Raw genomic sequence first — 26,596 nt, forward strand, 5'->3', positions numbered from 1 at the left:
TAAATCCTGCAACCTGCAACATTAAACTTATTTCTATTTTTTAAATAAGTCTCAGTAATACACACTAAATCATATTTATTTAAATACTTAAATAGGAGCAGCAAGAACAAGAGGCATATTTCTATTCATCAATAAGTACGCGCAATAAACATGTATTCATTCGACTAATACGCAACCGCGCCGCTAGATGGCTCCGTAGCGACAAACTTATCCGATAGTGAAAAACCACTTTCTTGTTTTATATAAAGCAAGCAAACCGCTTCGATTATATTATTAACAATGGAGACGTTGAAGAAACTGTTGAGCTATATCGGTTTATACAACGAAAGTAAAACCGATTTTATAAGGGAATTGCCTCTCGAAATATCAAGCATGATAATGGCTATGTTAGACAGCAAATCTATTCAATCTGCTAAAATGGTTAGTCGCAGCTGGAGACGTGTATGCATACACGAATTTAAACATAGAAGACTACTGCGACAGACTCAAGCAAACAAATATTTTTCTAATAAATTGAGGATAAGAAAAATTCTGAAGTCAACTGTGGAAAGCAGCGGCGGTATTATATCACAATGTATATATCATAAATCAGTGCAAACACATATATTTGTCGCGTTCAAAACAGCAAACGCGTCGAATCATCAGAGACGAAGAAATATACGGCTGTGATATTCAAATGTAAAATGTAAAATTCATATTTTTTAATCGTTTTGTTAAAAACAAAAATGCAATAAAATAATAAACAATATTAACTTAAAATTTATTATATTATTAATATTATTTGCACTTGACATCTTTATTGATTATTTGATTTTTAGTATAATTGATTTTATATAACGCTTAATATAATGCTAAAATTATTGTTGTTAGAGTGGGCGTTAATAATATTAATATGGTCCTTAGTCAGTATTTCTAATTTTTCACGAAGTAAATCGTGGTTATCGCTTGTTGTGATTAGATGGAAAAAGCTCGTAGAAGTTTTTATTTTAATGCCAAAACATTCAGTTTTATTCAAATATATCGAATAATCTGGATTTTGTCCCTGGATCAATTGCCTACGAGCTAGAATGACAACTGCTCCTGTAACTCTATGATCTGAAATATGTCCATTTTTTCTAAATTAAATCCTGCAACCTGCAACATTAAACTTATTTCTATTTTTTAAATAAGTCTCAGTAATACACACTAAATCATATTTATTTAAATACTTAAATAGGAGCAGCAAGAACAAGAGGCATATTTCTATCCATCAATAAGTACGCGCAATAAACATGTATTCATTCGACTAATACGCAACCGCGCCGCTAGATGGCTCCGTAGCGACAAACTTATCCGATAGTGAAAAACCACTTTCTTGTTTTATATAAAGCAAGCAAACCGCTTCGATTATATTATTAACAATGAAGACGTTGAAGAAACTGTTGAGCTATATCGGTTTATACAACGAAAGTAAAACCGATTTTATAAGGGAATTGCCTCTCGAAATATCAAGCATGATAATGGCTATGTTAGACAGCAAATCTATTCAATCTGCTAAAATGGTTAGTCGCAGCTGGAGACGTGTATGCATACACGAATTTAAACATAGAAGACTACTGCGACAGACTCAAGCAAACAAATATTTTTCTAATAAATTGAGGATAAGAAAAATTCTGAAGACAACTGTGGAAAGCAGCGGCGGTATTATATCACAATGTAGATATCATAAATCAGTGCAAACACATATATTTGTCGCGTTCAAAACAGCAAACGCGTCGAATCATCAGAGACGAAGAAATATACGGCTGTGATATTCAAATGTAAAATGTAAAATTCATATTTTTTAATCGTTTTGTTAAAAACAAAAATGCAATAAAATAATAAACAATATTAACTTAAAATTTATTATATTATTAATATTATTTGCATTTGACATCTTTATTGATTATTTGATTTTTAGTATAATTGATTTTATATAACGCTTAATATAATGCTAAAATTATTGTTGTTAGAGTGGGCGTTAATAATATTAATATGGTCCTCAGTCAGTATTTCTAATTTTTCACGAAGTAAATCGTGGTTATCGCTTGTTGTGATTAGATGGAAAAAGCTCGTAGAAGTTTTTATTTTAATGCCAAAACATTCAGTTTTATTCAAATATATCGAATAATCTGGATTTTGTCCCTGGATCAATTGCCTACGAGCTAGAATGACAACTGCTCCTGTAACTCTATGATCTGAAATATGTCCATTTTTTCTAAATTAAATCCTGCAACCTGCAACATTAAACTTATTTCTATTTTTAAATAAGTCTCAGTAATACACACTAAATCATATTTATTTAAATACTTAAATAGGAGCAGCAAGAACAAGAGGCATATTTCTATCCATCAATAAGTACGCGCAATAAACATGTATTCATTCGACTAATACGCAACCGCGCCGCTAGATGGCTCCGTAGCGACAAACTTATCCGATAGTGAAAAACCACTTTCTTGTTTTATATAAAGCAAGCAAACCGCTTCGATTATATTATTAACAATGGAGACGTTGAAGAAACTGTTGAGCTATATCGGTTTATACAACGAAAGTAAAACCGATTTTATAAGGGAATTGCCTCTCGAAATATCAAGCATGATAATGGCTATGTTAGACAGCAAATCTATTCAATCTGCTAAAATGGTTAGTCGCAGCTGGAGACGTGTATGCATACACGAATTTAAACATAGAAGACTACTGCGACAGACTCAAGCAAACAAATATTTTTCTAATAAATTGAGGATAAGAAAAATTCTGAAGTCAACTGTGGAAAGCAGCGGCGGTATTATATCACAATGTATATATCATATATCAGTGCAAACACGTATATTTGTCGCGTTCAAAACAGCAAACGCGTCGAATCATCAGAGACGAAGAAATATACGGCTGTGATATTCAAATGTAAAATGTAAAATTCATATTTTTTAATCGTTTTGTTAAAAACAAAAATGCAATAAAATAATAAACAATATTAACTTAAAATTTATTATATTATTAATATTATTTGCATTTGACATCTTTATTGATTATTTGATTTTTAGTATAATTGATTTTATATAACGCTTAATATAATGCTAAAATTATTGTTGTTAGAGTGGGCGTTAATAATATTAATATGGTCCTTAGTCAGTATTTCTAATTTTTCACGAAGTAAATCGTGGTTATCGCTTGTTGTGATTAGATGGAAAAAGCTCGTAGAAGTTTTTATTTAAATGCCAAAACATTCAGTTTTATTCAAATATATCGAATAATCTGGATTTTGTCCCTGGATCAATTGCCTACGAGCTAGAATGACAACTGCTCCTGTAACTCTATGATCTGAAATATGTCCATTTTTTCTAAATTAAATCCTGCAACCTGCAACATTAAACTTATCTCTATTTTTTAAATAAGTCTCAGTAATACACACTAAATCATATTTATTTAAATACTTAAATAGGAGCAGCAAGAACAAGAGGCATATTTCTATCCATCAATAATTACGCGCAATAAACATGTATTCATTCGACTAATACGCAACCGCGCCGCTAGATGGCTCCGTAGCGACAAACTTATCCGATAGTGAAAAACCACTTTCATGTTTTATATAAAGCAAGCAAACCGCTTTGATTATATTATTAACAATGGAGACGTTGAAGAAACTATTGAGCTATATCGGTTTATACAACGAAAGTAAAACCGATTTTATAAGGGAATTGCCTCTCGAAATATCAAGCATGATAATGGCTATGTTAGACAGCAAATCTATTCAATCTGCTAAAATGGTTAGTCGCAGCTGGAGACGTGTATGCATACACGAATTTAAACATAGAAGACTACTGCGACAGACTCAAGCAAACAAATATTTTTCTAATAAATTGAGGATAAGAAAAATTCTGAAGACAACTGTGGAAAGCAGCGGCGGTATTATATCACAATGTAGATATCATAAATCAGTGCAAACACATATATTTGTCGCGTTCAAAACAGCAAACGCGTCGAATCATCAGAGACGAAGAAATATACGGCTGTGATATTCAAATGTAAAATGTAAAATTCATATTTTTTAATCGTTTTGTTAAAAACAAAAATGCAATAAAATAATAAACAATATTAACTTAAAATTTATTATATTATTAATATTATTTGCATTTGACATCTTTATTGATTATTTGATTTTTAGTATAATTGATTTTATATAACGCTTAATATAATGCTAAAATTATTGTTGTTAGAGTGGGCGTTAATAATATTAATATGGTCCTTAGTCAGTATTTCTAATTTTTCACGAAGTAAATCGTGGTTATCGCTTGTTGTGATTAGATGGAAAAAGCTCGTAGAAGTTTTTATTTTAATGCCAAAACATTCAGTTTTATTCAAATATATCGAATAATCTGGATTTTGTCCCTGGATCAATTGCCTACGAGCTAGAATGACAACTGCTCCTGTAACTCTATGATCTGAAATATGTCCATTTTTTCTAAATTAAATCCTGCAACCTGCAACATTAAACTTATTTCTATTTTTAAATAAGTCTCAGTAATACACACTAAATCATATTTATTTAAATACTTAAATAGGAGCAGCAAGAACAAGAGGCATATTTCTATCCATCAATAAGTACGCGCAATAAACATGTATTCATTCGACTAATACGCAACCGCGCCGCTAGATGGCTCCGTAGCGACAAACTTATCCGATAGTGAAAAACCACTTTCTTGTTTTATATAAAGCAAGCAAACCGCTTCGATTATATTATTAACAATGGAGACGTTGAAGAAACTGTTGAGCTATATCGGTTTATACAACGAAAGTAAAACCGATTTTATAAGGGAATTGCCTCTCGAAATATCAAGCATGATAATGGCTATGTTAGACAGCAAATCTATTCAATCTGCTAAAATGGTTAGTCGCAGCTGGAGACGTGTATGCATACACGAATTTAAACATAGAAGACTACTGCGACAGACTCAAGCAAACAAATATTTTTCTAATAAATTGAGGATAAGAAAAATTCTGAAGTCAACTGTGGAAAGCAGCGGCGGTATTATATCACAATGTATATATCATATATCAGTGCAAACACGTATATTTGTCGCGTTCAAAACAGCAAACGCGTCGAATCATCAGAGACGAAGAAATATACGGCTGTGATATTCAAATGTAAAATGTAAAATTCATATTTTTTAATCGTTTTGTTAAAAACAAAAATGCAATAAAATAATAAACAATATTAACTTAAAATTTATTATATTATTAATATTATTTGCATTTGACATCTTTATTGATTATTTGATTTTTAGTATAATTGATTTTATATAACGCTTAATATAATGCTAAAATTATTGTTGTTAGAGTGGGCGTTAATAATATTAATATGGTCCTTAGTCAGTATTTCTAATTTTTCACGAAGTAAATCGTGGTTATCGCTTGTTGTGATTAGATGGAAAAAGCTCGTAGAAGTTTTTATTTTAATGCCAAAACATTCAGTTTTATTCAAATATATCGAATAATCTGGATTTTGTCCCTGGATCAATTGCCTACGAGCTAGAATGACAACTGCTCCTGTAACTCTATGATCTGAAATATGTCCATTTTTTCTAAATTAAATCCTGCAACCTGCAACATTAAACTTATTTCTATTTTTAAATAAGTCTCAGTAATACACACTAAATCATATTTATTTAAATACTTAAATAGGAGCAGCAAGAACAAGAGGCATATTTCTATCCATCAATAAGTACGCGCAATAAACATGTATTCATTCGACTAATACGCAACCGCGCCGCTAGATGGCTCCGTAGCGACAAACTTATCCGATAGTGAAAAACCACTTTCTTGTTTTATATAAAGCAAGCAAACCGCTTCGATTATATTATTAACAATGGAGACGTTGAAGAAACTGTTGAGCTATATCGGTTTATACAACGAAAGTAAAACCGATTTTATAAGGGAATTGCCTCTCGAAATATCAAGCATGATAATGGCTATGTTAGACAGCAAATCTATTCAATCTGCTAAAATGGTTAGTCGCAGCTGGAGACGTGTATGCATACACGAATTTAAACATAGAAGACTACTGCGACAGACTCAAGCAAACAAATATTTTTCTAATAAATTGAGGATAAGAAAAATTCTGAAGTCAACTGTGGAAAGCAGCGGCGGTATTATATCACAATGTATATATCATATATCAGTGCAAACACGTATATTTGTCGCGTTCAAAACAGCAAACGCGTCGAATCATCAGAGACGAAGAAATATACGGCTGTGATATTCAAATGTAAAATGTAAAATTCATATTTTTTAATCGTTTTGTTAAAAACAAAAATGCAATAAAATAATAAACAATATTAACTTAAAATTTATTATATTATTAATATTATTTGCATTTGACATCTTTATTGATTATTTGATTTTTAGTATAATTGATTTTATATAACGCTTAATATAATGCTAAAATTATTGTTGTTAGAGTGGGCGTTAATAATATTAATATGGTCCTTAGTCAGTATTTCTAATTTTTCACGAAGTAAATCGTGGTTATCGCTTGTTGTGATTAGATGGAAAAAGCTCGTAGAAGTTTTTATTTTAATGCCAAAACATTCAGTTTTATTCAAATATATCGAATAATCTGGATTTTGTCCCTGGATCAATTGCCTACGAGCTAGAATGACAACTGCTCCTGTAACTCTATGATCTGAAATATGTCCATTTTTTCTAAATTAAATCCTGCAACCTGCAACATTAAACTTATCTCTATTTTTTAAATAAGTCTCAGTAATACACACTAAATCATATTTATTTAAATACTTAAATAGGAGCAGCAAGAACAAGAGGCATATTTCTATCCATCAATAAGTACGCGCAATAAACATGTATTCATTCGACTAATACGCAACCGCGCCGCTAGATGGCTCCGTAGCGACAAACTTATCCGATAGTGAAAAACCACTTTCATGTTTTATATAAAGCAAGCAAACCGCTTTGATTATATTATTAACAATGGAGACGTTGAAGAAACTATTGAGCTATATCGGTTTATACAACGAAAGTAAAACCGATTTTATAAGGGAATTGCCTCTCGAAATATCAAGCATGATAATGGCTATGTTAGACAGCAAATCTATTCAATCTGCTAAAATGGTTAGTCGCAGCTGGAGACGTGTATGCATACACGAATTTAAACATAGAAGACTACTGCGACAAACTCAAGCAAACAAATATTTTTCTAATAAATTGAGGATAAGAAAAATTCTGAAGTCAACTGTAGAAAGCAGCGGCAGTATTATATCACAATGTATATATCATAAATCAGTGCAAACACATATATTTGTCGCGTTCAAAACAGCAAACGCGTCGAATCATCAGAGACGAAGAAATATACGGCTGTGATATTCAAATGTAAAATGTAAAATTCATATTTTTTAATCGTTTTGTTAAAAACAAAAATGCAATAAAATAATAAACAATATTAACTTAAAATTTATTATATTATTAATATTATTTGCAGTTGACATCTTTATTGATTATTTGATTTTTAGTATAATTGATTTTATATAACGCTTAATATAATGCTAAAATTATTGTTGTTAGAGTGGGCGTTAATAATATTAATATGGTCCTTAGTCAGTATTTCTAATTTTTCACGAAGTAAATCGTGGTTATCGCTTGTTGTGATTAGATGGAAAAAGCTCGTAGAAGTTTTTATTTTAATGCCAAAACATTCAGTTTATTCAAATATATCGAATAATCTGGATTTTGTCCCTGGATCAATTGCCTACGAGCTAGAATGACAACTGCTCCTGTAACTCTATGATCTGAAATATGTCCATTTTTTCTAAATTAAATCCTGCAACCTGCAACATTAAACTTATCTCTATTTTTTAAATAAGTCTCAGTAATACACACTAAATCATATTTATTTAAATACTTAAATAGGAGCAGCAAGAACAAGAGGCATATTTCTATCCATCAATAAGTACGCGCAATAAACATGTATTCATTCGACTAATACGCAACCGCGCCGCTAGATGGCTCCGTAGCGACAAACTTATCCGATAGTGAAAAACCACTTTCATGTTTTATATAAAGCAAGCAAACCGCTTGGATTATATTATTAACAATGGAGACGTTGAAGAAACTATTGAGCTATATCGGTTTATACAACGAATGTAAAACCGATTTTATAAGGGAATTGCCTCTCGAAATATCAAGCATGATAATGGCTATGTTAGACAGCAAATCTATTCAATCTGCTAAAATGGTTAGTCGCAGCTGGAGACGTGTATGCATACACGAATTTAAACATAGAAGACTACTGCGACAGACTCAAGCAAACAAATATTTTTCTAATAAATTGAGGATAAGAAAAATTCTGAAGTCAACTGTAGAAAGCAGCGGCAGTATTATATCACAATGTATATATCATAAATCAGTGCAAACACATATATTTGTCGCGTTCAAAACAGCAAACGCGTCGAATCATCAGAGACGAAGAAATATACGGCTGTGATATTCAAATGTAAAATGTAAAATTCATATTTTTTAATCGTTTTGTTAAAAACAAAAATGCAATAAAATAATAAACAATATTAACTTAAAATTTATTATATTATTAATATTATTTGCATTTGACATCTTTATTGATTATTTGATTTTTAGTATAATTGATTTTATATAACGCTTAATATAATGCTAAAATTATTGTTGTTAGAGTGGGCGTTAATAATATTAATATGGTCCTTAGTCAGTATTTCTAATTTTTCACGAAGTAAATCGTGGTTATCGCTTGTTGTGATTAGATGGAAAAAGCTCGTAGAAGTTTTTATTTTAATGCCAAAACATTCAGTTTTATTCAAATATATCGAATAATCTGGATTTTGTCCCTGGATCAATTGCCTACGAGCTAGAATGACAACTGCTCCTGTAACTCTATGATCTGAAATATGTCCATTTTTTCTAAATTAAATCCTGCAACCTGCAACATTAAACTTATTTCTATTTTTAAATAAGTCTCAGTAATACACACTAAATCATATTTATTTAAATACTTAAATAGGAGCAGCAAGAACAAGAGGCATATTTCTATCCATCAATAAGTACGCGCAATAAACATGTATTCATTCGACTAATACGCAACCGCGCCGCTAGATGGCTCCGTAGCGACAAACTTATCCGATAGTGAAAAACCACTTTCTTGTTTTATATAAAGCAAGCAAACCGCTTCGATTATATTATTAACAATGGAGACGTTGAAGAAACTGTTGAGCTATATCGGTTTATACAACGAAAGTAAAACCGATTTTATAAGGGAATTGCCTCTCGAAATATCAAGCATGATAATGGCTATGTTAGACAGCAAATCTATTCAATCTGCTAAAATGGTTAGTCGCAGCTGGAGACGTGTATGCATACACGAATTTAAACATAGAAGACTACTGCGACAGACTCAAGCAAACAAATATTTTTCTAATAAATTGAGGATAAGAAAAATTCTGAAGACAACTGTGGAAAGCAGCGGCGGTATTATATCACAATGTAGATATCATAAATCAGTGCAAACACATATATTTGTCGCGTTCAAAACAGCAAACGCGTCGAATCATCAGAGACGAAGAAATATACGGCTGTGATATTCAAATGTAAAATGTAAAATTCATATTTTTTAATCGTTTTGTTAAAAACAAAAATGCAATAAAATAATAAACAATATTAACTTAAAATTTATTATATTATTAATATTATTTGCATTTGACATCTTTATTGATTATTTGATTTTTAGTATAATTGATTTTATATAACGCTTAATATAATGCTAAAATTATTGTTGTTAGAGTGGGCGTTAATAATATTAATATGGTCCTTAGTCAGTATTTCTAATTTTTCACGAAGTAAATCGTGGTTATCGCTTGTTGTGATTAGATGGAAAAAGCTCGTAGAAGTTTTTATTTTAATGCCAAAACATTCAGTTTTATTCAAATATATCGAATAATCTGGATTTTGTCCCTGGATCAATTGCCTACGAGCTAGAATGACAACTGCTCCTGTAACTCTATGATCTGAAATATGTCCATTTTTTCTAAATTAAATCCTGCAACCTGCAACATTAAACTTATTTCTATTTTTAAATAAGTCTCAGTAATACACACTAAATCATATTTATTTAAATACTTAAATAGGAGCAGCAAGAACAAGAGGCATATTTCTATCCATCAATAAGTACGCGCAATAAACATGTATTCATTCGACTAATACGCAACCGCGCCGCTAGATGGCTCCGTAGCGACAAACTTATCCGATAGTGAAAAACCACTTTCTTGTTTTATATAAAGCAAGCAAACCGCTTCGATTATATTATTAACAATGGAGACGTTGAAGAAACTGTTGAGCTATATCGGTTTATACAACGAAAGTAAAACCGATTTTATAAGGGAATTGCCTCTCGAAATATCAAGCATGATAATGGCTATGTTAGACAGCAAATCTATTCAATCTGCTAAAATGGTTAGTCGCAGCTGGAGACGTGTATGCATACACGAATTTAAACATAGAAGACTACTGCGACAGACTCAAGCAAACAAATATTTTTCTAATAAATTGAGGATAAGAAAAATTCTGAAGTCAACTGTGGAAAGCAGCGGCGGTATTATATCACAATGTATATATCATATATCAGTGCAAACACGTATATTTGTCGCGTTCAAAACAGCAAACGCGTCGAATCATCAGAGACGAAGAAATATACGGCTGTGATATTCAAATGTAAAATGTAAAATTCATATTTTTTAATCGTTTTGTTAAAAACAAAAATGCAATAAAATAATAAACAATATTAACTTAAAATTTATTATATTATTAATATTATTTGCAGTTGACATCTTTATTGATTATTTGATTTTTAGTATAATTGATTTTATATAACGCTTAATATAATGCTAAAATTATTGTTGTTAGAGTGGGCGTTAATAATATTAATATGGTCCTTAGTCAGTATTTCTAATTTTTCACGAAGTAAATCGTGGTTATCGCTTGTTGTGATTAGATGGAAAAAGCTCGTAGAAGTTTTTATTTTAATGCCAAAACATTCAGTTTATTCAAATATATCGAATAATCTGGATTTTGTCCCTGGATCAATTGCCTACGAGCTAGAATGACAACTGCTCCTGTAACTCTATGATCTGAAATATGTCCATTTTTTCTAAATTAAATCCTGCAACCTGCAACATTAAACTTATCTCTATTTTTTAAATAAGTCTCAGTAATACACACTAAATCATATTTATTTAAATACTTAAATAGGAGCAGCAAGAACAAGAGGCATATTTCTATCCATCAATAAGTACGCGCAATAAACATGTATTCATTCGACTAATACGCAACCGCGCCGCTAGATGGCTCCGTAGCGACAAACTTATCCGATAGTGAAAAACCACTTTCATGTTTTATATAAAGCAAGCAAACCGCTTGGATTATATTATTAACAATGGAGACGTTGAAGAAACTATTGAGCTATATCGGTTTATACAACGAATGTAAAACCGATTTTATAAGGGAATTGCCTCTCGAAATATCAAGCATGATAATGGCTATGTTAGACAGCAAATCTATTCAATCTGCTAAAATGGTTAGTCGCAGCTGGAGACGTGTATGCATACACGAATTTAAACATAGAAGACTACTGCGACAGACTCAAGCAAACAAATATTTTTCTAATAAATTGAGGATAAGAAAAATTCTGAAGTCAACTGTAGAAAGCAGCGGCAGTATTATATCACAATGTATATATCATAAATCAGTGCAAACACATATATTTGTCGCGTTCAAAACAGCAAACGCGTCGAATCATCAGAGACGAAGAAATATACGGCTGTGATATTCAAATGTAAAATGTAAAATTCATATTTTTTAATCGTTTTGTTAAAAACAAAAATGCAATAAAATAATAAACAATATTAACTTAAAATTTATTATATTATTAATATTATTTGCATTTGACATCTTTATTGATTATTTGATTTTTAGTATAATTGATTTTATATAACGCTTAATATAATGCTAAAATTATTGTTGTTAGAGTGGGCGTTAATAATATTAATATGGTCCTTAGTCAGTATTTCTAATTTTTCACGAAGTAAATCGTGGTTATCGCTTGTTGTGATTAGATGGAAAAAGCTCGTAGAAGTTTTTATTTTAATGCCAAAACATTCAGTTTTATTCAAATATATCGAATAATCTGGATTTTGTCCCTGGATCAATTGCCTACGAGCTAGAATGACAACTGCTCCTGTAACTCTATGATCTGAAATATGTCCATTTTTTCTAAATTAAATCCTGCAACCTGCAACATTAAACTTATTTCTATTTTTAAATAAGTCTCAGTAATACACACTAAATCATATTTATTTAAATACTTAAATAGGAGCAGCAAGAACAAGAGGCATATTTCTATCCATCAATAAGTACGCGCAATAAACATGTATTCATTCGACTAATACGCAACCGCGCCGCTAGATGGCTCCGTAGCGACAAACTTATCCGATAGTGAAAAACCACTTTCTTGTTTTATATAAAGCAAGCAAACCGCTTCGATTATATTATTAACAATGGAGACGTTGAAGAAACTGTTGAGCTATATCGGTTTATACAACGAAAGTAAAACCGATTTTATAAGGGAATTGCCTCTCGAAATATCAAGCATGATAATGGCTATGTTAGACAGCAAATCTATTCAATCTGCTAAAATGGTTAGTCGCAGCTGGAGACGTGTATGCATACACGAATTTAAACATAGAAGACTACTGCGACAGACTCAAGCAAACAAATATTTTTCTAATAAATTGAGGATAAGAAAAATTCTGAAGACAACTGTGGAAAGCAGCGGCGGTATTATATCACAATGTAGATATCATAAATCAGTGCAAACACATATATTTGTCGCGTTCAAAACAGCAAACGCGTCGAATCATCAGAGACGAAGAAATATACGGCTGTGATATTCAAATGTAAAATGTAAAATTCATATTTTTTAATCGTTTTGTTAAAAACAAAAATGCAATAAAATAATAAACAATATTAACTTAAAATTTATTATATTATTAATATTATTTGCATTTGACATCTTTATTGATTATTTGATTTTTAGTATAATTGATTTTATATAACGCTTAATATAATGCTAAAATTATTGTTGTTAGAGTGGGCGTTAATAATATTAATATGGTCCTTAGTCAGTATTTCTAATTTTTCACGAAGTAAATCGTGGTTATCGCTTGTTGTGATTAGATGGAAAAAGCTCGTAGAAGTTTTTATTTTAATGCCAAAACATTCAGTTTTATTCAAATATATCGAATAATCTGGATTTTGTCCCTGGATCAATTGCCTACGAGCTAGAATGACAACTGCTCCTGTAACTCTATGATCTGAAATATGTCCATTTTTTCTAAATTAAATCCTGCAACCTGCAACATTAAACTTATTTCTATTTTTAAATAAGTCTCAGTAATACACACTAAATCATATTTATTTAAATACTTAAATAGGAGCAGCAAGAACAAGAGGCATATTTCTATCCATCAATAAGTACGCGCAATAAACATGTATTCATTCGACTAATACGCAACCGCGCCGCTAGATGGCTCCGTAGCGACAAACTTATCCGATAGTGAAAAACCACTTTCTTGTTTTATATAAAGCAAGCAAACCGCTTCGATTATATTATTAACAATGGAGACGTTGAAGAAACTGTTGAGCTATATCGGTTTATACAACGAAAGTAAAACCGATTTTATAAGGGAATTGCCTCTCGAAATATCAAGCATGATAATGGCTATGTTAGACAGCAAATCTATTCAATCTGCTAAAATGGTTAGTCGCAGCTGGAGACGTGTATGCATACACGAATTTAAACATAGAAGACTACTGCGACAGACTCAAGCAAACAAATATTTTTCTAATAAATTGAGGATAAGAAAAATTCTGAAGTCAACTGTGGAAAGCAGCGGCGGTATTATATCACAATGTATATATCATATATCAGTGCAAACACGTATATTTGTCGCGTTCAAAACAGCAAACGCGTCGAATCATCAGAGACGAAGAAATATACGGCTGTGATATTCAAATGTAAAATGTAAAATTCATATTTTTTAATCGTTTTGTTAAAAACAAAAATGCAATAAAATAATAAACAATATTAACTTAAAATTTATTATATTATTAATATTATTTGCATTTGACATCTTTATTGATTATTTGATTTTTAGTATAATTGATTTTATATAACGCTTAATATAATGCTAAAATTATTGTTGTTAGAGTGGGCGTTAATAATATTAATATGGTCCTTAGTCAGTATTTCTAATTTTTCACGAAGTAAATCGTGGTTATCGCTTGTTGTGATTAGATGGAAAAAGCTCGTAGAAGTTTTTATTTTAATGCCAAAACATTCAGTTTTATTCAAATATATCGAATAATCTGGATTTTGTCCCTGGATCAATTGCCTACGAGCTAGAATGACAACTGCTCCTGTAACTCTATGATCTGAAATATGTCCATTTTTTCTAAATTAAATCCTGCAACCTGCAACATTAAACTTATCTCTATTTTTTAAATAAGTCTCAGTAATACACACTAAATCATATTTATTTAAATACTTAAATAGGAGCAGCAAGAACAAGAGGCATATTTCTATCCATCAATAAGTACGCGCAATAAACATGTATTCATTCGACTAATACGCAACCGCGCCGCTAGATGGCTCCGTAGCGACAAACTTATCCGATAGTGAAAAACCACTTTCATGTTTTATATAAAGCAAGCAAACCGCTTTGATTATATTATTAACAATGGAGACGTTGAAGAAACTATTGAGCTATATCGGTTTATACAACGAAAGTAAAACCGATTTTATAAGGGAATTGCCTCTCGAAATATCAAGCATGATAATGGCTATGTTAGACAGCAAATCTATTCAATCTGCTAAAATGATTAGTCGCAGCTGGAGACGTGTATGCATACACGAATTTAAACATAGAAGACTACTGCGACAGACTCAAGCAAACAAATATTTTTCTAATAAATTGAGGATAAGAAAAATTCTGAAGTCAACTGTAGAAAGCAGCGGCAGTATTATATCACAATGTATATATCATAAATCAGTGCAAACACATATATTTGTCGCGTTCAAAACAGCAAACGCGTCGAATCATCAGAGACGAAGAAATATACGGCTGTGATATTCAAATGTAAAATGTAAAATTCATATTTTTTAATCGTTTTGTTAAAAACAAAAATGCAATAAAATAATAAACAATATTAACTTAAAATTTATTATATTATTAATATTATTTGCAGTTGACATCTTTATTGATTATTTGATTTTTAGTATAATTGATTTTATATAACGCTTAATATAATGCTAAAATTATTGTTGTTAGAGTGGGCGTTAATAATATTAATATGGTCCTTAGTCAGTATTTCTAATTTTTCACGAAGTAAATCGTGGTTATCGCTTGTTGTGATTAGATGGAAAAAGCTCGTAGAAGTTTTTATTTTAATGCCAAAACATTCAGTTTATTCAAATATATCGAATAATCTGGATTTTGTCCCTGGATCAATTGCCTACGAGCTAGAATGACAACTGCTCCTGTAACTCTATGATCTGAAATATGTCCATTTTTTCTAAATTAAATCCTGCAACCTGCAACATTAAACTTATTTCTATTTTTTAAATAAGTCTCAGTAATACACACTAAATCATATTTTTTTAAATACTTAAATAGGAGCAGCAAGAACAATAGGCATATTTCTATCCATCAATAAGTACGCGCAATAAACATGTATTCATTCGACTAATACGCAGCCGCGCCGCTAGATGGCTCCGTAGCGACAAACTTATCCGATAGTGAAAAACCACTTTCTTGTTTTATATAAAGCAAGCAACCCGCTTTGATTATATTATTAACAATGGAGACGTTGAAGAAACTGTTGAGCTATATCGGTTTATACAACGAAAGTAAAACCGATTTTATAAGGGAATTGCCTCTCGAAATATCAAGCATGATAATGCAGTGATGCAAGTTTTCATGCACGACAGCCACTTCGTGACAGCCATCTTGCAGTGGAGGGAGTAGGTTGGCAGCGCAGAGCGCACCGAAAAGATGAGAACCCTTGTCCTTCGAACATAGACGAGGACAGATATATATCTTTTGTCCTTTATTTTCTTTTGATAGATATAGAGCTACGAATTTCGAGCGAATCTGGAATACTGACGATAGCGAGTAGCCGATGCGACCCAATATGCAAAATTAAAATATAAAGTATAAAAAATATATTAAACATTATAAAATAATATTAATAAAATTAATATATTTTAAACATAAATTAAGTAACTTATATTTAAAATTTTAATTAAAAATAATTATTAATTAATAATAATTATAATTAATAATTATAAGTATATTTTATGTATAAAAATCCACTCTTGGCCAATATATACGCCTTTCTATTAAAAAAGGTTTTTTATCTTTAAAGAAATAATTGTAATAAAATAATATTTTAATTTATAAATATCGTTTAAGATTTTATTCTTTTTATTCCCTATTTATTTTGTACTAATGTACGACGTACATATTGTTGCTCAACGGAAACCGCGAGAAGGTGGTGGTTTCTTTCGTCAAAAAATTAAAAATATTGTATATTGGGAAATGTCATTATTAAAAAAATATTAAAATTATAAAATAATAAAAATAAATAAATAAGTAATTGAAATAAAAAAAATTAATAAAAAAATTAATTAAATAAATAAAAAAGAAATAAAAAGAAATAAATTTACACACATCGAATGTTTGTATAATCACGACAAAGTATTAGTTTTGTGAGGCATGAACAGACCTCTGAAAACAACACGCTTACACAGAACTGTCAGAGTAACATATAAGTATCAGCGGCTGAAGATGACATAAGTGAATGTTCGAAACGTCCTGCACCATTGGATTGTATGACGATTCAATAATAAATTAACATCTTAAACCTTTGCTCGAAAAAAGGCCCATTTAATTTACCCATTTTAATTATATATATATTTTATTATTCGAGCCGATCTTTCTTTGTAAGAAATAAAAAGTCAAATATATATAATTAATTAATAAAAAGTGAATTGCATCCCAATATACTTCGTCATATAAATATATTATGTGTATGTGTGTGTGTGCGTGTGTATATATATATATATATAGATTATATATTATATACATATATGCATATAATTGTATACATATATATATATATATATTTATTTATATATATATTTATATATATATTTATATACACAATTTTCTTACATGCTTATAGCATGACGTCTTTTTTAAATAAAATGTATTATTAATAAGACGAGGGACCAGGTATGTCGGCAACATCAGCGTCTGCAGCATGTAGCTTTAAAATATTTTTATTTTTTTTACAGCAGTAGCATATAATTTGTCCGCCGACATAAGAAACAAATGTTTTTCATTAACTTGCATGTTTATAGCTGTTTCTCCCCTCGTCTTTAATGCAGATTTAAATACACAAATAGCACACATTAACAGAAGCCGATGAAAATTTATTACGTTTTTTTGTTTTTACATTATTTAAAAGAGAAAACATTCTCTCCGGATCGGCATTAGAATTTGGAAGCGATCTAATAGTATTTATAACATTTTTTAAATTAGGATATTTAGCATTATTATTGGTGTCTCGACATTATAAAATTTCTTTCCAAGCATTATCAAAATTTAATTTAGTGAGGCTTTGTTTTTCTTCCATTGTAAAATCTGATGCTAATGCAATCCATTCTTTTTTTAAAGCATCTTCATCAAAACCGCTAATAGTTTTAATGACGAAAGAAACGTTATTGAATGTTTCTCTATTATAAAATAAGCTTACAAATGGTTAAAAAACTATTAATTGTGATAAAAATGTGTCATTTATTGGTAATCTTTTACGAATTTCTTCTGCAGCAGTCACATAAAATGTCAAACAATTTTCTCGAATAATTTTAACAATGTCTACGTGACCTTCCAGTAGTAATTCGTTAAGATATTCCTCACATTCTGAACCCAAAGTAACTTCATTAAGATTTTTTTGATTCTCCTTTAGAGAGAACGCAATATTTTCAGAAAATGGTTTTAAATGCTCTTCTTTTAAAAAATTTTTGCAGATTTGGAAAATAAATTTTTTGGATTTTGGTTGTAATAAATGAATTCTGGTTTCTAATGCTTGAAAAAATGCATTAAATGCATTAAAGAAATTTAAAGTATATTTTAAAAAAAGAAAATAAGCTTTTAGTTCTACGTTGTTCATCATAGACAGTAGATATTCTCCAGATTTTTTTTTCGTTCAACCATTTCGGTAAGAAAATATTTAATTGTATCCCAAGATTCAAGAAGTTGTTCGACACATAAATAATGAGACAGCCAGCGTGTATCACATAATTTTAATATTTTGCGATTTGTTTCTTGGAAACATTTACAAAATTCTCTGAAAATTGCTGTACGTTTTGGGCTGCTGTTCAAATAATTAGAAATGTTTTTTATAAATTCATTGCAATACGCAGGTATTTTATTACAATATGCAGTATGCGCTGCTAATGCAGCGGAGTGGCAAGGGCATGTTAAAGTTAGTAAACGTGGACATAGTTCTTCCAACTTTTTTTTGAACGATAAATATTTCCCTGTCATAACAGATGCGTTATCGCACGACAAGGCAACAATATTTGGAAATGGTATCTGCAGTTTCCACATTTCACATTTAAATGCCTGAAACAACTTTTCTGCGCTTGAATCTTTGGCATCAATATCGATTAATTTGACTAATTGCGAGCGAACATCTAATGTCTCCGAATCAACGTATCGGACAAAAAAAGTCATCCATTTATTATTAGATATGTCTGATGTTTCGTCAATAAAAACTGAAAACTTTGTATTTTGAATTTTATTGACGACACGATCCGTCTCAATCGGACACAAAACGTTTGTAATAATGCTTTTACATTTCGTTCGACTCATGCTCATGCTTTTCAATACGTCAGGACCTTCTCCTATTTGTTGAAAAAATATAAGAATCTCTGTTGCATTTTGAAGAAATGTTTTTATCAGCAAGTAATGCTGCATATCTGATTTCCGCGGATTTTTTACGCTCATTAAATGGCAAAAGAGATTTATTTTGCATATTTAAATCTTCTAAATTTGATTGATTTTTTTCTAGATATTTTTTATATATATTTATATGTATTTTGGATTCTGCATGACGATGGATTTGCGATAAACTACTAGCGATAGATTTATCGCAAATCAAACAAAAAAATAAACTTTCGTCATGTGGCAGTTCACGTGGCAACCAAAGTTTAAATTCTTCAATATCTAACCATTCTTTTTTAAATATTGATTTACGCGATTTTTTTATTGGTATTTCAACATCATCATTACTATTATTATCAGATGATAATGTATTCTTTTTAATATTATTTTGATGATACGCGGAGTCAGCATGTCTTAATATGTATATTGAATTGCACGAAAAAGTTTTATTGCATATATATATATACACACTGCAATAATAAAGACTACTATCAGATGATACTTTACGTACCCAAGATTTGTATCGGTCGTCTGTAAGCCAAGCTTCTTCAAAACTTCGCTTACGAGCTTTTCGGGGTTTCAATTCAACACACATTTTTCGTTACTTTATACCAGTGCTGGGATTTACTTGCCATTTACGGCGAGATTTCGAGACGCACGCCTCTTGCCCCCCACTCCTCGCTCGCGCCGTAACAACGCAGTGCCGGCCGCTCGTAACTAAGGAGCGCGGCACATAGTCTCAGGAACGTGCGTATCAAACGCAATAGCATAATTAGCATTCTAATAGCAAAAGAACACATATACGTGATTAATAATAGAATAATAACTATTTGTATTATTAATACAAAATAAAAGATTGAATAGAAAATTTTAATAATAACTTTTGCTATTAGAATGCTAATTGTGCTATTACGTTTGATACGCACGTTCCTGAGACTGTGCCGCGCACCTTAGTTACGAGCGGCCGGCGCTGCGTTGCTATAGCGCGAGCGAGGAGTGGGGGGCAAGAGGCGTGCGTCTCGAAATCTCGCCGTTAATGGCAAGTAAATCCCAGCACTGCTTTATACTATTTGTTAAAGCGAAATATATATACTGATCATGAGCTAATTGCTCGAAAACGAGAGATGTTTATAGTAAAACGGTCTACAGCTGACTCGACGAATTTCGAAGACATAAATGTCAAAAACCTGTCGCTAGATTGTTATTGTGTCAAACAGATGATTCGAGAGTTGCTTGACAAGACGAGACGCGCGGTAAAACGATCGACACGCGCAAAAAAGGTAAACACGGCTCGTCGGAAAGCCGAATATAATGATTGAAATACATTTCCCAATATACAATATTTTAAATTTTTTGACGGAAGAAACCACCACTTTCTCGCGGTTTCCGTTGAACAACAATATGTACGTCGTACATTAGTACAAAATAAATAGGGAATAAAAAGAATAAAATCTTAAATAATATTTATAAATTAAAATATTATTTTATTACAATTATTTCTTTAGAGATAAAAAATCTTTTTTAATAGAAAGGCGTATATATTGGCCAAGAGTGGATTTTTATATATAAAATATACTTATAATTATTAATTATAATTATTATTAATTAATAATTATTTTTAATTAAAATTTTAAATATAAGTTACTTAATTTATGTTTAAAATATATTAATTTTATAATATTATTTTATAATATTAAATATATTTTTTATATTTTATATTTTCTTTTTGCATATTGGGTCGCATCGCCTACTCGCTATCGCCAGTATTCCGGATTCGCTCGAAATTCGTAGCTCTATATCTATCAAAAGAAAATAAAGGACAAAAGATATATATATGTCTTCTTCTATGTTCGAAGGACAAGGGTTCTCATCTTTTCGGTGCGCTCTGCGCTGCCGACCTGCCCCCTCCACTGCAAGATGGCTGTCGCGAAGTGACTGTCGCGCGTGAAATCTTGCATCACTGTGATAATGGCTATGTTAGACTACAAATCTATTCAATCTGCTAAAATGGTTAGTCGCAGCTGGAGACGTGTATGCATACACGAATTTAAACATAGAAGACTACTGCGACAGACTGAAGTAAAAAAATTTTTTTCTAATATATTGAAGATAAGAAAGATTCTGAAGTCAACTATAGAAAGCAGCGGCAGTATTATATCACAATATATATATCAGTGCAAACACATATATTTGTCGCGTTCAAAACAGCAAACGCGTCGAATCATCAGAGACGAAGAAATATACGGCTGTGATATTCAAATGTAAAATGTAAATATAAATTAGAAAATAGAAAGGCTACTCGAGCCATACGAGGATGTCAGTGCGTCGATTCCAATGAAAATTAATTTTTCGTTGAAATTAACTAATTGTGCACGGGGCACGAATTTTGCTTGGTACACCACCAAGACTTTTATTTGGGAATAAATCCATACTAGATTTTTAATTCCCATATTATCCTCTAACCCCCCTACAGAATTATAGGCGAGAAAAATATAGATCCGAAAGTCGCTGAATCGGGAATCGAACCCGAGACCACGGAGCGGACCGGGACCGCCGCGGACGACACCGCTACCCCGAGTTCCGCATAAAATATACACCGCGGCCGCACGTTCCCGTACGGATCCATGGCCACCATTATCACACATTGCTCGATACCGGGTCCGAAATATCGTCAATGAACTAACCGCGACCCACCTGACGCAAACGGGATACACCATCGAAGTCTACGACGGACAAGTACAGATGGCCAATGGCGCCTCGGCCGACACGCCGGGGGCCGTCACCCTTGCAATCAGTATCCGTGGCCACACGTATCGACACCGCTTCCTCGTGCTACCGTCGTTAGATAGTCCGGTACTTATCGGAGCCGACCTTTGGATCCGCACGGGGATCGCGATACCGCCACCGCGAGCGCCACCGCGACAACCACATACACTAAAATGCAACGCCGCCGGCGGGCTGGCCGTAAGAACCGCCGCGGAGGAAACCCGACTCCGGGAATTTTTGACGGAATCGCTACAAAAATTCGAGGCAATTCGCGGACACACTGGAATGGCGCAGCACGCAATCCGCCTACGCGACGCGACGCCTATTAAACAACGCTATCGGCCGCGAAAGCCGGCCATGCAGGCCGTAATTGACAAAGAGGTGGCGGAGATGGAGGCCGCCGGGGTAATCGAGCCGTCGCATAGCGCCTGGAGTTCCCCAGTCGTAATCGTGAAAAAAAAGACGGCAAATTCCGGTTCTGCATTGACTTCCGCAAGGTCAATGAGGCCACCGAAAAGGACGCGTATCCGCTACCCCAGGTAACCGCCACCCTGGACAAACTTCGTGGCGCGAGATATCTTACGACCCTCGATCTCAAAAACGGATACTGGCAAGTACCGTTAGCTCCGGAAAGCCGACCGATTACCGCATTTACGATTCCCGGCCGGGGACTCTATCAATTCACCGTGATGCCGTTCGGCTTGCATTCCGCGCCCGCTACTTTCCAACGTCTACTAGATCACGTCATCGGGCCCGCTCTCGAACCGCACGTATTCGTATATCTGGATGACATTATTGTCATCAGCCGGACATTCGACGAACACCTACACCTGCTAGCCAAAGTATTCCGCCTACTGCACGCCGCGAAACTCTGCTTGAATCCGGAGAAATGTCGATTCTGTGTCGACCAACTGAAATATCTCGGCCACGTCATCGATCGTCACGGGATTAGGACCGACCCCGACAAGGTCAAAGCCGTTACGGAATGGCCCGCGCCGACCAGCGTCAAACAAGTCCGCCAATTCCTGGGGATGGCCTCCTGGTATCGACGTTTCGTCGCGAATTTCTCCGCGATCGCCTCTCCCCTTACCCGCCTAACGAAGAAAAACGCGCGGTGGACCTGGGCTGCGGAGGCCGACCAAGCATTTCGCGCGTTAAAAACGACGCTTGTCACCGCACCCGTACTCGCGTGTCCGGATTTCAACCGCCGCTTCGTCCTGCAAACCGACGCCAGTACCAGCGGGTTGGGAGCCGTGCTCACCCAATTTTCCGACGAAGGCGAGCGCGTGATCGCCTATGCGAGTCGCACCCTGAATAACGCCGAAAAAAATTACAGCGCGACCGAATTAGAGTGTCTCGCCGTCATGTGAGAAATTCGGCGTATGAAGGGTTATCTAGAAGGGTACGCCTTCACGGTTATTATCGATCACCAATCGCTCAAATGGCTGCAACGGCTTGACACGCCGTCCGGTAGACTGGCTCGATGACTATTTGAGTTGCAACAGTATGAATTCGAGACGCTTTATCGCGGCAACCGATAACTTGCGCCGCCGCCTCGACCCAATGCCGCTGGTACCGCCGATTGTACGACCTCGTGTCACGAGATTCCGTCACCCACCTCGATTACCGTATTACCAACAACCGGCTATGGCGCCACATCCTCCACAGCCTGCACTTCAAGGACACGCCTGCCGACACGCAGTGGAAGGAATGCGTGCCTCGAAACCAACGAACGGACATTATGAGGCAACACCATGACGCCCCGACGGCGGGGCATCTAGGAATTGCCAAAACGATCGCTCGAATCGCGGAAAGATTTTATTGGCCGGGGATGTTCCGCGAAATCGCGGCTTACGTCCGCAAGTGCGAAAATTGCCAGGCGCATAAAGCGACACAAAGACCCCCCGCAGGCCTGCTGCACGCCACGGCGGTAGAACGCCCATGGGCGCAGGCGACCATCGACCTCGTAGGACCGTTACCACGGTCGCGCCAAGGGCACACATGGCTACTGGTAGCCCAAGACCGATTTTCGAAGTGGGCAGAATTAACGCCCCTTCGCAAGGCCACCGCCACCGCCACCGCCGTTACCAAGGCCATTACCGAGCGCATCATCTTACGTCACGGTTGCCCAGAATCCATATTAAGCGATAACGACGGGAGACAATTCACGTCACACGAATTCACGGAACGATTGACGGCCTTCAATATACAACACCGCATCACGCCGGCGTACGCGCCCCAGTGCAATCCCGTCGAACGGACAAATCGAACCATAAAAACCATGGTCAATCAGTACGTAGACAGAGATCATCGCACGTGGGATGAACAGATACCCGCCATTCAATTCGCCTTTAATACGGCCGTACACGACGCCACCGGATATACCCCGGCGTTTTTAAATCACGGACGCGAATTGCACGCGCCCCGATACGCAGAACCACCGGACGACCCTTCATCCGAGCCAGATATGGTGAGACGCTCCCTCGAAGCGGCGTACGAATTAGTCAGAGTAAACCTGGCTCGCGCATTTCAACGCCAGGAACGCTATTATAATTTACGGAGACGACCATGGACCCCCACCGTAGGAGAGTGGGTGTGGAAACGTGACCATCCGCTATTCAACCGCGCCGACAGTTTCAACGCGAAACTCGCGCCAAAATTTGTCGGGCCGCTCGAAGTCCGCAGAGTAATATCACCCGTAATCGTGGATCTGCGCAGCCAGCGGGAAAAATGGTACCGACACGTGCACGTAAAAGATTTGAAATCGGCGCACCGAGACGAGCGTTATAACGCCGAAAATAACCGCCGAGAGCGCGATACCGAGGACGACGGAGAACGCGAAGAAAACAATAACAATGACAACGTTGTCGAAAACAATGATACCGAGAACGAAGCCGACGACGAGAACCGTTTAAAAAGAGCGATCGCGGGAGAGATCACTCACTCCGGTTCCCGATCCGCTCTCGAGCACACGTCCAGAACCGATTCCAATACAGAACACTAGTAAGCAGCAAATAACGGGGGTCGGGTGTACTCTGCCTCCGATGGGTGTTCCCATCTAAAAACGCCCTAGTGCCTTCTATATACTAATATATACAGACAAGAACTGAGCATAACGCACTCGTTACCACTGTACATATTGCGGAGGAATTATTACTATCATGTCTACTACACCGTCGGAAATGTCGTTTAGCGACACAGAAAGCGAAGATACGTTATTTGAAGAGGAAGAAGAAGACACCTCTTCTGAAGACGAAGACATGTCTTCTGAAGAAGACGAAGACTGAGGAATCAGAGTCATCAGAGTCATCAGCTTCATGGACGAACGAAAAAGAAGAGATGCCGAAAGACGAGAGGAAAAATTTGATACGCGATCTCGCGAAGAAGATATATCCGTCGGCTTTTAGAAATTGGCCGATTTTGAGCCTGCTAAAGCCGAAATTTATTTTGCAAATTCGCATGGTTATGGTATATGGTAACTGGGGAAACAGGGCTCTAGTTGTGACAAAAGACAATACTGCATATAATTTAGATTATAACGAAGATGTGAAAAAATGTATTGGTCTTTACCCCAAAAAGATGGAAATACATAATATCATAAAGACCTTTGCTTCCAACACATATTTTCTCCATGCACTTATAATAGATGGAGAGGTTTATTCCTGGCAATTTAACAAGAAGCACACATTGGGCGACAGTTTATCTGAAATAGAATTTATTCTACATCCCAACTTAAACAACATCATAGAAATCGCATGCAGCAGATTTCATTCTCTCGCTCTGACGAGAGATGGCGAAGTGTATGCTTGGGGAAAAAAACAATTACGGACAAATTGGCAACGGAAACTCATCAGGTATTGATTTATTCAGTCTGCCAAGAAAGGTTGAATTGGAAGGACAGAAGATTGTCAATATTGCCTGTGGCTCGAACTTTAATATGGTTGTTATTGACACGAGCAAAGTATATGGTTGGGGCGACAACGGAAGCAACCAGATTTCAAATATCGATAAATATACTAATCGCCAGGCGGAGTTTTACGTGTACCCGCAAAAAAATTACTACAGTTTCGACCAAAAGAATAATTAAGGTGGCCTGCGGATTTGGACACACTTTGGCGCTTACGTATAAAGGAAGGATCTATGCCTGGGGTGCGAATGATAAAGGACAAATAGGTGATAATTCTAATCTGTCGATCTGCTCCCCTCCGATCCGGGTGAACACGCTCAAGTTGATTGAGGATATTGCTGCGTACGGTAATTTGAGTGTCGCCGTCACCAGTAATGAGATTGTCTATGCATGGGGTGATTGTTTCGGTCACCATACCAAAGTTCCGTTTCGCACGGAATTCCCCAGTATTCAATTTTCGCACTTGCGGACGTAAGCCGCGATTTCGCGGAACATCCCCGGCCAATAAAATCTTTCCGCGATTCGAGCGATCGTTTTGGCAATTCCTAGGTGCCCCGCCGTCGGGGCGTCACGGTGTTGCCTCATAATTCCTCAATTCGTTCCAAAAATGCGAGGGGGTCTTTCCCATCGAAGTGGCAGCAACACTTCCGGATTTGATTGATGGTACGCGTGTCGTCGGGGGGAGTAGGCGGTCGGATCGTTTGTACGAATGGATTCGGAGGGCCGGCGGCCCGCGCGGATGCCTCCCGGGTGGATGCCATTGCGGACGTTGATGCGTCCATACGAGGTTTGATCCGACGGCGCAGTT

The 26,596-nt window shown here is 34.8% G+C and overlaps 1 protein-coding gene and 1 pseudogene across 1 annotated transcript in view; both read left to right on the forward strand.

Annotated features, from left to right (window-relative positions):
* Nucleotides 1–24,885, forward strand: part of LOC145943434 (uncharacterized) — a 49,256-nt gene extending 24,371 nt beyond the window's left edge. Inside the window, exons 2-5 of the mRNA XM_083050939.1 lie at nt 21,097–21,194; nt 21,647–22,286; nt 22,379–23,247; nt 23,550–24,885. Of these exons, the coding sequence (XP_082907065.1) occupies nt 21,097–21,194; nt 21,647–22,286; nt 22,379–23,247; nt 23,550–24,885 (2,943 nt within the window). The remainder of the gene's footprint in view (nt 1–21,096; nt 21,195–21,646; nt 22,287–22,378; nt 23,248–23,549) is intronic.
* A 335-nt stretch (nt 24,886–25,220) lies between these two features.
* Nucleotides 25,221–26,263, forward strand: LOC145943435 (RCC1 and BTB domain-containing protein 2-like; annotated as a pseudogene).
* Nucleotides 26,264–26,596: the final 333 nt, after the last annotated feature.

This window comes from Prenolepis imparis, unplaced genomic scaffold (genome assembly GCF_030444845.1).
Source record: "Prenolepis imparis isolate NDT839.2.m4 unplaced genomic scaffold, iyPreImpa1.0 SCAF_12, whole genome shotgun sequence".
Lineage (NCBI taxonomy): Eukaryota > Metazoa > Arthropoda > Insecta > Hymenoptera > Formicidae > Prenolepis > Prenolepis imparis.